Below are 16,722 nucleotides of genomic sequence, written 5' to 3' on the forward strand. Positions count from 1 at the left end.
ACTCGTAAGAAATTACTCCCCTCGTTCATGAAGCCTGCTTGCTTCATCGTCCATTGTTATAGACCGTACTATTTCCTTAGTATCACCTTGAACTGCAAATATTTCTTCGAAAGGAGGCGCCATGCTTCCATTTCAAAAAACACTTATTCGTGGGCACACCCACACGATATGTAATACAACTTGTCTAATGGTGTGAAGGAGGAATACATGAGAGAACGCATGTGTGAAAGCTCTTCCACTTGTACAGTACAGTTGACTTATAGCCTTGTTCACGCTGTATGAATTACCTGTCACATTTTGTGTCCAATTCTTTCTTTTTTTGTGTAAATAAAGAAGTGCGTATTGTTGATTTCAGCTTTTTTTTTTTCAAATTAGAGAAAACACTCTAATTTTATGTAAGCGTCCAATCTCTCCTTCTATGTACTTGCTGCAGTGGCTCGCTCAGCGACTATGCTCTTTTTTTGCGAATTATGAGCTTGCGGGTGCGATTCAGAACATTTTAGCCTAAGCACAATGCAAAAACGGTCTCTTTAAGATGCAAGTGAAGGTAAAATACTCTTAGATGACCGAGATAAATTGTGAAACACTGGGATGTCTTGTGCGAGGTCAGTCATCGTTGTGTAGGCACAGCTTAAACATGACAAAGTGCAGATCGGGAAGAGTACGCTTAAGCACCTACCAATTTAACAGTAAACAAATGACCTCGTGGAAACTGAAAATATGCAGCAACTTAGCCTGTTGACTTCGAAAAGCTTTTTCAAGCACAGGAGTGTTAGAAAAACGCATGAATTGTTTTGTGAATCCAACGACGTCATGTCAGCAACTTTTGCGATGCATAGCATTGTCATATTCAGGGGCCGTATTCTGTAGCGGTTCCTTTGGGAACCGGTTCCTTTTGGCTGTTACGCCTAGATTACGTAACTCGGAGAAAGAGTGGAACGGGGCGGCGTGAGGGGAACCAATCAACGAGCGGCGGTCTGCCGGACGATCACGTCATCATTTTTGTTTGTACTTGGGGGACGATATAGCAATTGAAGGATGTTGCCGGTTGGATAAAAAAAAACATTGGTTTGTATAAAACACTTGCAAATATATTTTCAGTCATAAATGTGAGCTTGCGGCGCAGACCGCTACTGGGAGTTGTAAGTTTATTTGTGTTGTTTTCTTATTTAGTCGCTAGGTGGTGTGCCATACGTTATGCAAACAAGTTGCCTCGCTTTGTTTACGTTTTGGACTTGCCAGTTTGCGTGCCGTGGATCCAAAACGATGTCCTCGCAGAAGGTTAGGCGGATGGGTCCTCATGTTTCAGCGAGGCAACGCGATATACCCGTGTCATTTGTTGAAGAGCACTCCTACCTCGCCAAGGCGTCGTGTGTGCTGGGTCAACAGCTGACGGCGGCGCGCAAGGAGGAGCTCTGGCAGCAAGTGACTGCCTTGCTGAACGCTGAGGGCCCGGCAGTGAAAACTGCAGCCCAATGACGCGGCGTGTGGAAGAAAGACGTGTATAACGCCCGCCGTGATGCAGCCTGGTAAGCTCACTCGCTGACGGAGCTTTTGCGCACCATATTCTAACAAACGTGTTAATCACAGAGGAACCGGAGGAGGCAGCCTGCTCGGACCGCGAGGGCGGGCGAGTGCCATCGGAGTCTGCCCGCCGTTCGTTGAGCCCGACGAAGAGGTGAACATCAGGCGCATGGGTTTCAGTAGGTCAACGCCAAGTCGACGTGCTGTCGCGATTCGCTCAGTCACCGCCGTTATGGCTGATGTGTGGTCGCGAATAGTGTTGCCGCTCAGAAGATAGCCCGAGCTTGAGCGGAAATCGTCAAGCTATTTACTATCGCTTGCGTCAAGTAAGGTCGACAATTTTGTTAAATACCTTTCAACAGTATTTCAGTCTACTAATTCAAACATTAGTGCGGTTAATAGAGTTGATTTTCCGGTCGGAGCCGGCGAAATGTCTGAGGTTGTATTTAGTGTGACGAGCATCGAGCGATTATTACAGAGTTTGAAACGAACAAAAGTGTGTGGTCCGGATGATATCCCTACATCATTCCTTATAAATTGCTCGAGCATATTTGTACTTCTGTCGCTTATTTCAAAATTTCTTAAATAACAGCGTTGTTCCTGGTGATTGGAAACTAGCGCGAGTGGTGCCAATTCATAAGAGTGGACAGAGGAACAGAGTTGAGAATTACGGACCAGTATCCTTAACTAGCATTTTATGTATGTAAGGTTATGGCACATGTGTATACCTGCATCATGTCTCATCTTGATAACAATAACCTTCTTCACACTAGTCAGCATGGGTGTCGGCAGGGTTTTTCGTGTACGGCACAATTGCTTGCATTCACTCATGAGCTAGTCTCAGCAGTCGACAAGAAACAAATTGTTGATTGTATATTTCGGTATTTCAAAAAAGCTTTTGACGTCGTTACGCATAGTCTACTGATCGCTAAACTTTGACTTTACAAATTGGTTGAGAAGGTTATCGCATGGATTGCCGAGTATCTTCGCTCAAGACAGATGTCTGTGGCTCTCAACGGATGTTCCTCTGAATACGTACCTGTGACTTCTCGGGTACCCCAGAAGTCACATTCATGGCACCACTTCGGGCATTACATCATCATTTACACCATGGTTTCCAAAAAGGATTTTCTTGCGAAACCTAACTACTAGAATTCACGTCAGACTTACACTTTCATATGAACAGCAATAAACAAATTGACTGCATCTTTTTGGATTTCTCGAAAGCATTCGATCGTGTAGCCCATAGTCACCTGATATCAAAGCTCTCAGCAATTAAACTCAACTCACTAACCCTATCATGGATTCGTAAATTTCTTACTAATCGCGAACAGTTCACTGTTGTTGCTAACTTTTCCTCTTTCTTCTCTGACGTCACCTCTGGTGTACCTCAATGCAGTGTACTTGGGCCTCTTCTCTTTTTAATTTACATTAATGACTTGCCGAACAATATATCATCTTCTATACGATTATTATTTCACAGATTTGTTCACACAGTTGGCCTAACCTTATCAAACCTGAAAGAAGCATCCTCGACGCCACAACGACTGAACAATCAGTTCAGCTACACCCGAATTTATGGCAACACACACGCTTTTAATTTTTCAACTTTGCCCCGTGCGGTCCGTTTATGGAACGCACTACCAGATACCATTGCATGCCAATCTAAACACACTGCATTTCGCAATCTGCTAAGCAATCAATATGCCGTTTCAACCGTCTAAACACGTCATGTCTTTTGTAATTTCAGCGCTCCCAATTTTTTTACAATACTTACTACTGTATACCATGTAAAAACGTTTACAATGTTATTATGCTATTATGTTGTTGTTTACCATTTATTGTTATTGCTCTACATATTGTATTTGCTAATGTATTAATTTTCCATGTTCTGTGTGCACTCCTGTTATTATGCTGATGTTTATTTCTTTCCCGATTCCATACTAATATGTTACCGTGTATCCCCCTTACACTATGCCTTCTCGAAGGCATGTAAGGTACACGTAAATAAACAAATAAATAAATATTTAGAATGTTTGCAGATGACTGTATAGTATATAAGGTCATCAACAGCGAATCTGACCAACAAGCACTACAACATGATTTGGATTTGATTGCCACATGGTGTGAAAAATGGAAAATGTCACTGAATGAGCAAAAGAGTGTCCACGTCACCCTCACCGGGAAGCACTCATATGATAGCAAACGTAGCACTATAAATAATGCTACTCTTGAACAAGTGTCAGAATATAAATATTCAGGTATATTTTTTTCTGCTGATCTAAGGTGGAACAGACACGTTACTCATATTAGGAACAAGGCTGTCGGAGCATTAGGTTTCTTGAAGCGTAACTTTAGTAGCTTGCCACAGAAACTTGGGGAGCAACTGTATTTCACACATGTGCGCAGTACACTAGAGTATGCGTGTGTTTGCTGGGATCCATATACTACAGAGCTTGTAGATAAACGAGAAAAAGTGCAGAACAGGGCAGTTCGGTTTGTCCTTGGCAATTATAACAGGATGCTTAGCATGACAGAAAGCAAAAAAGCATTAAATTGGCATCTTCTTGAACATTGTCGCCGAAACCTCAGATTAAAATTTCTTCATAACATATACCACTCTAATACGGGGATAGCCAGGTAATTGTATTTTCAGCCGCCCACGTTTCTAAAAGGCGAGATCACAAATTAAAAATATGTGAGATTCCTTTTGACCCTCTATTGCATGAATTATGAAAAGTCATTTTTTCAGCTTTCATTATTGATTGAATGAACAAACACGACTGTAATAATAAAGATAAAGCTTTCTGACAAATATGGCACACCATGAAGATGGCTGAGCGCTCTTGCTGCCATGGGCGGAAAACAAAGCTTCACGGACCGTGGTCTTTTTAGTGCGATGTGGGGAATGAAATGAAACAGTTGTTTGCTGCGTTCAGGCACAGATGAATGTTGCAATTCCTCTATCTTACCAACGACTTCTTTGTACAAGGTGGCTGCTTACATCTTTGTTTCTTCTCGTCAAATTCTGGCCAGTGGCCGACTTGGTCAGATCGGTAGTCTTTGGGTGGCATTGCGGCCGCTGGTCCCTGTGCTTTTTTTACTTGAACCTGGAATTCGATGTGCTGACTAGAAGTCCTTCCTGGTCGTTGGGTAGGCACTTGTTATGCGAGGTAAGGCATTCTGAAATTTCTGCTTTTAAATGAGCCAGCGGTAGTACTTGTCTCCTCCTAAGCTGCTCCTGCACCCTCCTGTACAATACCCATGCTGTTACTACCGATAAGTCTAGCATAGGCGTAAAAATTCGAAAGTGCCATTTCTTCGACCTCTGATATGTATGCAGTAAAGTCCAAACAGTGAGTGCAGGAGGTCAACACCACCCATGTGCCTGTTATGGACCTTTACTACGCTGGGGCAATCAATTTCGCGAAACACCTTGGCGGAGGTAAACCAGTGCTTAGTCTTTTGGACTGGATCTCTCCCAACAAAGCTCGACAGAAATGTCACGGCGCGGTTATCGCATCAATGCACACACGATAACTCCACGTCATCTATCGCGCTTGTGAGTGCCTCTGAAGCACCACGTCCTTTACACTTCAGTTCCTTTTCGCTTTTCAGGCGGCTGTTTGGTAGACAATTCGCCCTTACCGTACCGATCGTCAAAATTCCATCTTGTGATAGAGTGACCTGCAACTTCGGGCTATTGAACAGATGGCAGCACGTTACCATATTTTGTATTTCAAGTTCATACTGTGCCAAATATGGCACACACCGATTTCGGTTTCTCTGCTGTAGTTGCAGGCACAATTGACAAAACTAGTAACTGCCTTGAATTGACGAGACCAAAAAATATGCGAAAATAATTTTCCTGTTTCCGCGGTCGAAATTTTCAGAGAAAAAAAAAACAATTGCTCGTGTTTGCCCCCTCAGAGTTTCACGTCGCATCCCAAAATCTACTTCACCTCTGCTTTGCGTATCGCTCAAGAGATGGCAGCATTTGCCCATAATAAGTGCACATAACTATGAGATTTACTCTGATGGTATCACATTCTCAACTGGGAATCTCACACACGCGAAAAAGAATGGTAACTGGTATGTGCCAAATATGGGACGCCATGCAATAGAGGGTTAAAAGCGACTCTTTCCGCTACTCTTTCTATGTTCGTACTATAAGGGATTGAAATACTCTACCACCTGACACTGTCTGTATTTGTTCAAATGATGATTTCTTCCATGCTTTATAAATGTAATTTTGAGTGTCCATTTATATGAGTTGTACCCTCCCTGTTGTAATGCCTGAATGGCGAAGCAGGTACCCAATGAATAAAATAAAGAAATGTTTCATTGTCATGATTTTGTTTATATTGTGTTATAGCGTATTTGCACCTTGTTAAGCAGCAATTACGAGCATTATGTGAAATCATGCGTGCGAGAAATGCAATGTTGAAGCAACTCTTGAGTTTAAACAAAGCAGTAGGAAGCATGAGTGTCTGCTATTTAAAGAAATGCTGCTCCAAAAAGTGCTTGGCATGTCTCGCTTGTTGCTATACGTTTCAATATGTGCTATACAGATTGCTCTGAACAACATTTCAGTTGCTGTGTAACTTGTGCTGTGCTTGTGTGTCACACATGAAGAGACACCTTCAGCTTTGGAACAATGCATACTGCACAGTAAAATAGGCATCGCAAAGCAATATTCAACAATGCAAGATTGGTTGCCATTCACCTTGGAAATAACCTTTATTTAAAGAAAATTCCCTGGCGAGACAATATTCAAAAGCACAGTGAACAAAGCAAAGGAGTAACATAATGGCACATGGTTATTTGTCACTGCATGTGTATCCGTCATGCTCAACATAGACAAATCATGTGCTTTTCACTACCGCAGTATGCAGCATACTACGATTAGCCACATGTGAGCACACGCAATGTGTTATGTTGAAGTGCACGGCCTATTTACTTCATGAAAAGAAAAATAAAACATGTTACACCAGCACATGTCTCCGCCTCATTTGCCAGCGGATGCGCCGGCGCACACTTTGCAGGTAGGCAATGCGCAAATTTCTGGGCAGCCGAAACACACCAACTATGGATTCGCGCACCGCACGGCCTCTTTGAAACAAAGCTCGAGAAGGCTGTACAGGGTGCGCCTGCGGCGACACCTGTACTTGAAGTGGCACTTGTGCCTGGGCTGGACCCTGTGCGCTGTCGTCATGTGCACCGTCGTCATCTGGGTCATCTGGCAGAGGCACGCCTGCTGCAAGGCAGAGGTTATGCAGCGCTGCACAAGCTGCAACAAGAGTGGCTGCGTTCCGAGGCGCGTAGTGGAGCACCCGATACCTCTGCAGGCATCGGAAGCGGCTCTTGACGACTCCTATGCACCACTCAACGGCATTTCGCATTGATGCGTGTGCCTCATTATAGCGCCCCTCTGCCGTGAGGCAATTTGGGTGACCAGGCACAGGAGTCATGATCCATGGCTCTAGCGGGTACCCAGAGTCCCCTGTAAAGTGTTGCATGTCAGTGAACGAAATGCATACATTAAGGCACAATGCAAGAACACAGTCTACGCCAGGGCCCTTTTACACCGGGAGCGGGTCTTGGATTTATTGTTGTAATATCTATCGAACATTGACCTTCCCGGAAAGTTGTAAAGAAAGTTCAACTCATTTTAAAGAAAAGCCCAATTTCACCTGTTGTCTTGGCTGCAAATCTCATTCTCAGGTTAAGTTGGACATGTAATATTTATTTCATACTCGTGGTTTTGTGCTCCGTTCATCCCATTTGCTCCTCCCTAAATGTACATCTTCCACTAAAACTTATTAGCTCTTCTCTCTTCAGAAATGTTATTTTATAAAACACTTCTAAGGTCTACTCTCGAATATGCTGCCAGTATCTGGGATCCTTGCTCTACCTTTCGTACCTCTTCTCATAAAGGTACCCAAAATCGAGCTACCCGTTTGATCCTTTCTAATCACTCCAGCACCACCTGTCGCTGTAACAAAAAAAAATCGCACACATTGCAACGCAAAGCAAAATAGCGCAACTTGCACCATTCTACAATACATACTACACCGATCACTAACGTCGATGCCGAAAGTTTCACGCACACGCTTACTCCTTTGTTCCAAGGACAGGGACCAGGTCCCCGAGTTCATTGTCACCAACCCTTTTTCACTATACTTGAAAACTACCATTTCGACGTGTTCTGTAGAATTCCACCCCTGCCTGTAGCGCTCCACATGGCATTCAGTGTATTGAAATTAATAAATAAACAGCATAACATGTCAGCTGTTATATACATGCTGGTATAAATATTTGCCTTTTAAGAGAGGCTTGTTTCTCTCGATAGTCGCTGCAGGTTCATTAGGTACTGCTGCATTCACAACACATTTCTAGCAAATCACGCTTTCTTAAAGCTTGGTAGGATGCAAAACTATTTGACTGTGTATGTTTTACATGTGGAAGAAGCACTGCTACTTTAGGTGCACTTACCAAGCAAGACTTCTCCATGAAGTAACAGGCCACGAGTGAGGCGGCGGCGAAATACAGAATGCCTCCAGACGAAAGAATCGTGGCACGATCCCGGAAAGCGTGGGTCAATTTCCAGGATATTCAGCTTCGCTTCGCACACCTCATAAGGGAAAGCAAAGAGAAGGTGTCAGTGCCACTGCAACAAATATCTGGCACAACCTTTTGCTTACAACACTACTTGCCAATCAGTTACTGTTCAGTCAGTGAACACAATTACAGAAAAGGAGATATCAACATACGCAGTAGGCAGTTGAACTAATGATCAGCATGATAACAATGTCATCTTAACCTACATATGCAATGTTGGCATGTGTTCACATGCTCATGTATGGCATACGGTAACAACACAATGTGCAAAATAATTCCTTTGGTTTCTTCCGTCCATATTGTATAAGATTCTGCTAAACAGTGCCACCTGTGTTTTTGTTTTTGTTTTTTCAGACAAAGTGCCTATTACAAGCGAATGAACGCGGAAACAGCATGTGCCGTATTGACAGCTAGAGCAAATGGGTGTCCACACATTCTCATTCTCCCTCACACCATTTTCATTGATGGGATGCTCCTTTTCGCGTTTACAGTCTGTTGGCCACAATGCTTTAGTTTTACGTCGAATAAGAATCACAAGGGCTCGTCTTCTGTTAGGATCGCTCGCAGACGAAGACTCCCTTCACTGCTACGGCGTCTATTCCGGTTTAAGTCGCGCGTAATGTGTTTACATTGTAGCATCTAAAAGGCTATTCAACTGTGATTGGAGAGCACTGAAAAAGTGCGGCCGTGTTCTATGCAAAGATCAAAGTCGTCATTACACATACAACACAAACGCTACTTTCTCTAATAGGAACGCAAGTATTACCGGCAATTGATAAAAAATAACGAAACGAAGTTTTTTACAACGTGCACTCGCGCAAACACATATCGAAAATATTTGTCAATGAACAATACTCACGACCATGCAGTTGAGGGCGTAATACCCTTTACGGCTCCAGTACGATTCCGTTTCGCCGGGGCCGAGCTTCTTAGGGCGAACGATGGCTATCAGACTCCCGTCCACACATCCTAGAACTCCTGGAATTTTTCCACGGCTAAGAAAGCCTTCCTTGACGGCGGCTTTCTGTTGCGCCGTGCATGGGAATCTAACCCATCCTTTTTCCTTGCCCACAACCGTAATGGCCTTGGCGACGGCTGTAATGATCCGGCTGACCGAAGGCTACGACAGAGCAATCGCTTCTTCATTCCCGACGCAATGTTGAAAGCTCCCGGTGGCAAAAAACCGCAGCGCGCACAGCACTTTCATCGTAATGTCGACACCACGCAATCTTTGAGGTCCGAGATGTCCTTCCAGCTCATCGCAAAGACGTCGCACTATGTCTTTGGAGAGCCGAAAATGCCTTCGAAACTCTTCTTCGGCCATGCCGAACGCGTCGCGTCGTTGCCTCTCGTCGCGTCGTTGTGTTTCGGCACTCGCCAGCAGCATAACCAAAGGAGCCGCCATTGCCGTCTCTGTCTCGTCTCGTCTAGGTGCCGGCTCGTTCGTCTCGTTTAGGTGCCGGCTCGTCAGCTGGCGCGAGATTAGCCGGCTGCCACGGTTGCCCTAGCAACCCTCGACATCATGCTCGCCCCCGCGCGCGACTCTCAAACGAACCACTTCTCCGCGGTTCCGCTCCTAGCAGGGAACCGGTTCCTTTCCAGATGATTGGCAACCTGCGTGACGTCATGAAAATTTGTCGTCCCGCCCACCAGGGATGACGACATCGAAGCGCCGACCAATGGCAACAGCCAAAAGGAACCGGTTCCCAAAGGAACCGCTACAGAATACGGCCCCAGAAGGGAGTTTGTACGTTAGTTTGCACGGCTTGTAGTCTATCTTTGAACTGCAAACAAGTGCAAAGACAAGTAAGGTGGTTTTCGTCACTGGCGAATCAAAAAGTTAATTTATATGTAAAGAAATATTTGACCCACTGTCAACAAATGAAACGTGCAGATTAAAAAAACGTGAAGTACAATAACCTTTTACTTAGCTTGTGACCACCATCCTTCCTTCGTACACGCCGTCTTACCAGACCCGCCGTAGTTTCTCAGTGGTTATGCTGTTGGGCTGCTTAGCACGAGGGCGCGGGATCGAATCCCGGCAGCGGCGGCCGCATTTCGATGGAGGCAAAAACACCCGTGTGCATCGATTTAGGTGCACGTTAAAGAACCCCAGGTGCTCAAAATTTCTGGAGTCCTCCACTATGACGTGCCTCATAACCAGAAGGTGTTTTTTTTTTACGTAAAACCCAATAATTTAATTTTTTGTCTCACCAGATGAGTGTTTGTAGTACTCTTGATCAGTTGGAAGGATCAGTCCAATCTGATAGAGTGACCCTCCATTCGCACTAACTTGTGATCGCCTCTTTCACGATTTCTTTTGCCAACTTTCCCGTCCGTGCCAAGCACAGGTGTCAACTCGGGCGTAATGCTCATGAATCTTACCCGTATGCGAAAGTTTGGCTGGGAGGAGCACATGAGGATACTGGAGCAGATGTATAGACGGAACACGAGATGGGGCGACCAGGACGTACTGAACATCTTCTTCAGCATGCACCGTCAGCGCCTGTTGCTGTTTTCGTGCCGGTGGAACTACCGGACCGACCATTGCATGTTCGGGACACACTGCACTGAGCGACCACCGGCTCTTGTCCACGGGTCACGCAACGTCTTCACTGTGTACTCGCAACCGGCTTTCTGGGAACTTCACCAGGCCATGGCAGAGGTGAGATTGGCAGGAATACTTGGGAAAATTTAGAGGGTATCTAGGCTTCGTAGCATTACTATTTCAACGTAATGCTAGGAATTAGGTAAAAACAGCAACATGGTGGGGGCAACTGGTCACACTGTGCTCAATCACAGTGTCAGTTCGTTTCATCATCATCATCATCATGGCTACGCCCACTGCAGGGCCATGGCCTCTCCCCTACTTCGCCAAATACTCCGATAATATTCTAATTGTGGCCATGTTGTCCCTGCAACTTTCATAATCTCCTATGTCCACCTAACCTTCTGCCGCCCACTGCGGCGCTTCCAATTTCTTGGAATCCAGTCCGTAACCCTTAATGACCACCGGTTATCTTCCCTCCTTATTATATGCCCAGCCCGTGTCCATTTCTTTTTTTGATTTTACCTAAGATGTTATTAACTCGCGTTTGTTTTCTCACCCAATCTTCTCTCTTCTTATCCTCTTAACGTTACATCCATCATTCTTCTTTGCTTAGCTCGTTGCGTTGTCCTCAATTTAAGTAGAACCCTTTTCGTAATTACGAGCAATAAAAACAGCGCTAAATGACGGGACGAGTGAAAGACACAGACAACTGCGCTGACTAACAACCAAAGTGTGTTTATTCCGTCAGTCAGCATATATATGCTCCACCGCTATCTGAACCATTGTACAGCACAGCAGTGACCGTCCTTCGAAATGCGGGGCTCAAGCTGCTCCTATCCGACAAAGAAGGCGGTTTTGTCGTGATCCCTGGTGGCTTGTACAAGAGCAAAGCAGATTCGGCCAGTCTAGGCAACTTCAAGGAAGTGCATGGAGTGGCTCCTGCGAAGGTCAAAACAAAGGCTGTTCAGCTCTGCGAAAAAGCCGTGCTCTCCAAGCTGGCCTCCTCCATAAAGGCCTGCAAGGAAACCAGACTTTCTGTGTTTTTCAGTGCCAAGACGCACAAAGAACTGTGCCCGTTTCGGGCCATTGTTTCTAAGCGTGGAACCTGGCAACGACAATTGGGAGTGTTCCTGCAAAGGTTTTTGTGCCTCCTCGACATTGATGACCCCTTCCTCATAAAGACGCCAGGTACTGTCTCCACCTTCCTCCGTGAGGAATGTCCAAAGGCTGTCCGAGCCTTTTCCATGGACATCAAGGACTTGTATTACTCCTTGCCTCAAGAACATGTATGCATTGAAGTCGGCCATTGCATTGACAAATATGGTGTTCTTAGGTTTCAGAATGCATGTGGTATCAACGTCGACAACTTTTTATAGCTTTTAAGATTTTATATGTTTTCCACTTTCGTTTCAATGGAGGATAAGCTTTTTATACAGAAGAAAGGTGTGTGCATCGGTTCATGTATAGCCCCTGTTCTTAGTGACATATTATTATCCAGCTATGACCGCAATCTTGGAACTAAGTTCAGCCAGACAAGCACTGTAAAAGTGATGCGATACGTCGATGACTTTCTAATTTTTTACAATACTAACGCCACTGACGCGCAGCCTGCTGCTGCTATAATATTTTACTTGTTCCGCACAGTTCTAGATTCTTTCGAATTGACCACGGAGCATCCGTCAGACAACAAACTTCGTTTCCTAGACTTGGAGCTAACGTTCTTAAGCAATCATGTATGTTGGGGTTACGCTCCTCGGTCTCATAAGAACCTTCTTCCATTTTCGTCCGCGCACTCAAAGATTGTCAAGCGCGGTATAGCAAGATCCTGCATGAAGGCGGCCCTCATCCGGTCATGTGACCACCAAGTGGATGTATGCTTCGAAAAGCAAGTAGCCAGACTGAAGCTCGCAGGTTTCTCGGTACCACTTTTGACCAGCATCGCTGAAAGCCTCGCAGCGAACCTTAAAGGAAAGCAGTCGGCAGCTGCTATGTCCGAGAATCGCTCACGGCAAATGGTTGCAGTTATACCATATGTTCACCAGGTTGAGCACAATCTCAAAAAGGTTGTCAGTAGGGCAGGCGTCAGGTTGCTGTTTACTGCCAAAAATAAGTTAGGTAGCCTGTGCCACCAAGTCAATAGGGTAAGCAATAACAACAAAAAAAGTTGTAAAAAACAGCACAGACAGAGGTTTGTTGGTGACTGTTGTGACTGTGTGGTGTACAAGATCCCCCTTTCATGCAAGCGTTTTTATATCGGCCAAACGGGGCGTTGCATCAACGACCGCATGCGCGAGCACTTCAACAAATTTCAAAAACGGGCAAAAGATAGTCAGTTGTCACTACATTGCAATGAATGCTGCTGCAAGCCATTTTTCGAAGGTGTAACCTATCTGTCAAAATATCGTGATGACCGCGCACGCCTTATATCCGAAGCCTTCCACATTCACGTTAGTGGCGAAGCATGTGTAAGCCTTCCGTCCATTTCTCTCCTTCCGAAGGAGATTGCCTTCTGATCACATTAATTGCAATTCCCCCTGCGCATGCCCTATTCTGTAGATTCTGTGGGTCAGATAGCGGTGGAGCATATATATGCTGACTGACGGAATAAACACACTTTGGTTGTTAGTCAGCGCAGTTGTCTGTGTCCTTTCACTCGTCCCGTCGTTTAGCGCTGCTTTATTGCTCGTAATCATGAACCAACCAGCCCAAATGCGTACTCTTTTGGCTTTTCGTAAGCCGCGAGGTTTCTGCCACCTAGGTGACCACTGGTAGGACACAGCTGTTATACACTTTTAGTACGTTTATCGTGTTTTAACTCGTGCCATAAAGACTGCTGCAGTGACTGAAACTGCCACATGGTACAGTTCACTTCTGTTGATGTTGCTGGGACCAAAGCAATTGATCAAATTTTATCGCTCACCAAGACAGGTGTGATTACCATAAGGGTCATCCGGTTGCGGCCATTTGCGGTCAGACAAGTGCTGGCTGATCGCTCAAATTCAAATTACCCGGCAAACAAGTGCTAATTTCCGAATGAAAATAATGAAAAACCATAGGAGAAATGGGTGCCAGCCGAGATCTTCGATTGCGAAGGAAACAGCCAAAAATTTTAATTGTCGGCACTCTACTACGAAACATGCAATTAGGCTAAGCAAGCAACATTGATGCATTCCGGAGTCACTGCCGATAGATAGCATGAAGAATTGCACAACTGCAATAAAGACATTGCTTTATCCGCACATAGGCAGTGGCCAAGCGTAACGTTGCTGTAATAGACTTGCCTGCCACGACATAAAACTCATGAACTTGAGCTGTTTTTCTACTGTCATTAACATATAAAAAATAGTTCACTTCGACGTTGATTTTATTTTGCAACAACTAGATTGTCAACAGGATGACTAGGCAAAACACTCCAGCTTGACAGGAATCTGGCCACTTCACCGCTTTAACCGCTTCGTAGCGGTTAAACGAAATTAGACATTATACATTATGCATAAATTCATACTAAGAAAGAGAACAGCCACATAAGGAAATATATAGTGATGAAACCACGAAAAAGAATATTAACTTATCACGGAAGCACATGTCAATAGAAAAATATGTTGCGTAATGTTTTAGAGGCATAATTTTGCCGCAACTCGCTTAGGCAGCCTAATAACGTTTTTACAGTTGTATATTTAGGAGAGGTTTTAATTCTAGATTCATGTTATTTTCAACCATCATATTGACACGTGTACGTGTTTAACTTTTTCAGGTGAGCGCTTTTCACCGTCTATACTTCGTTCGATACATAGCAGTGAACTCGATGGAGGCTAGAGAGACTTCTTGCAGCGACAGTGTTCGCACTTGGAAATAGTTCGATACGTTTGGACAACAATTGTGTGCAACTGTTATTTATATAAAGTCAGTAGAGAATGAAAAAAGTTTTTATTCTTTGAAACAAACACATTGTTCTAGACAGTTGCTTAGCGTTGCATTAGAAATACAAAATTAGAATATGCGTCTACAATTTGGAAGCTGCATCAAAAGTACTTGATTTACACTTTAGAAGCTACTCAAAATCAAGCCTCCCGTTTTCTCTTATAGAATTAAGACAACACTATCAGCGTCACTAACTTGAAGTTATCTATCTGTCTACCCCTTTTAGCATTAGGACATATAATTTCGCAACTCTGCCTATTCTATAAATTGTACTATAACTTTCCTGACCTTCGTTCCTCGCTTTTATTTCCACCCGTGCGCTCATCATTTTGTCTATTCAATTCTTGAAGTATCCAACGCCTTCATGGTTCTACAAACGCTTTCAACAAATCCTTCCTGCCTGTTGCAATAGAACAATGAAACTCACTCCCGGAATCCGTTGTTGCATAGAGCGAAACCCTTCTAAATTTGGAGAGTTCCTAACCACCCATATTGGCAACTAATTATGCAAAAACCTGCTATTAGTGTCTTTTCAGGTGTTGCTTCTTGTTGCTTTGTATATGACCATTCCTTCGATGTTTGTATTATTGTTTTGCCCCCCCCCTTATATTATACCCCAAATGCGGTCTTAAGGGAATAATAAATTATGATGCTGATGATGATGAATAGTTAATTATTTGTAGTCTTCTTTTTGCGTTCTTTATTGCAACCCACCGCTAGCAGCCTCACACGCATGCTCGCGCGAGCGAACGCTGTTGGCGCACAGCAAAACCGGGGTGGCACGTCCACCGAGAGCATACGCGGAACGAGGGAAGTGATAACTTTTCTTCTCCGAACATTTTTCGTAGCTTGTACACCATTGACTACTGTGTATGCAGCGGAGTAGAACAAATATTATCGCTCATCTGGGCAAGCACACGCATGTATCGCAAATTTCTGTGATGTTATAGATGGTTCTGTTTTCACCGAATCTTATGTAATCTGAATGCAAGTGCAATGCGAATTGTGTGGAACTTTCTGGACGACACGCTGGCACCACCAATTACTCTGGAACCTTCCATGACTCTTGTATAGAAGACGACGCGCTTTACCGCCAAATCATGCTTTCAACGATCGCTGAGTGTGTTCGCCACTATCGTTGTGCTTTGAGTGTAGCCTGTTTTTCAGGGCACATGTTCGCCCAATGAAACGCTAGTTTCGACATTCACAGTTTTGATGCTTTCTTCACCCACACTCCCAAGTGACATCTGGTGGAGGTACTTTTCGTTCACGTAACCGACGCCCGGGACAAGCCATGATCCAAGTTTGGACCGCAAAGAGAACACCAACGTCGTCCCGGACCATCGAGCAAACCGCCGGCTACAACAGCTGCTCCCGGAGCATGGACTTCTACCTGAGACGACTGAGAGTATCATGACTAAAAGAACCCTAATAGCAGCCGCAGCGTCCCCCATTGTTCTGCAACAGTAAGAGGAGCCACGATCCTTCCGCAGAAGCAGGGTTGCTGCTTTCAATAGAAACTGTGATGACAACCTGCGGCATGCGTGCTCTGGCTCAGAAGACGCCGCCAGGACGGGGTTTGAGTACCGGGAATCGACTCTGTCTACATAGGAGCTGTTCCGCAATGGCTTCCAGCAGACCTCCACGAGGGACTTGCGCAAAAGCAATCCCAAGTTCTACTGGAAACTCGCATACAGCTACCGAACGAGAACATCGCAATCTTTGCGGAGCAAATGACTCGCCTCATTCGCCACGCCGACCCAGACATCTCCGAAGAAAGTTCGTTTCTTGATGCGGGGTGTGAAAGAACAACTATTCGCTGGATTGATACACAACTCGCCCAACACTGTCACTGAATTTGTTTCGGAGGCCACAACGATCGAGCAGCCGCTTGAAATGGGCACCAAACAATAGAACCACCGTGCGCCAACAACAAACTGCGCCGAATCTGAATTCCCAGGCGCTGATGACTTGCACGAGATGATCATAGCGGTTGTACGGGAAGAGCTGCAGCTGTGCCCTAGTTCGTAGACCCAGGTTGCTTCGATCGCTCACATATTTAAAGAAGAGCTTCACCTGTCACTAGAAGTATCAGTTATTCCGGC

General features: G+C 44.8%; 1 protein-coding gene across 1 annotated transcript in view; it reads left to right on the plus strand.

Annotated features, from left to right (window-relative positions):
- Positions 1-16,722, plus strand: part of LOC139052604 (glucoside xylosyltransferase 2-like) — an 83,680-nt gene that overhangs the window by 51,601 nt on the left and 15,357 nt on the right. The window contains exon 6 of the mRNA XM_070529680.1: positions 10,497-10,810. Within this exon, the coding sequence (XP_070385781.1) occupies positions 10,497-10,810 (314 nt within the window). The remainder of the gene's footprint in view (positions 1-10,496; positions 10,811-16,722) is intronic.

Source organism: Dermacentor albipictus, unplaced genomic scaffold (assembly GCF_038994185.2).
Source record: "Dermacentor albipictus isolate Rhodes 1998 colony unplaced genomic scaffold, USDA_Dalb.pri_finalv2 scaffold_27, whole genome shotgun sequence".
NCBI classification, from domain to species: Eukaryota; Metazoa; Arthropoda; class Arachnida; order Ixodida; family Ixodidae; genus Dermacentor; species Dermacentor albipictus.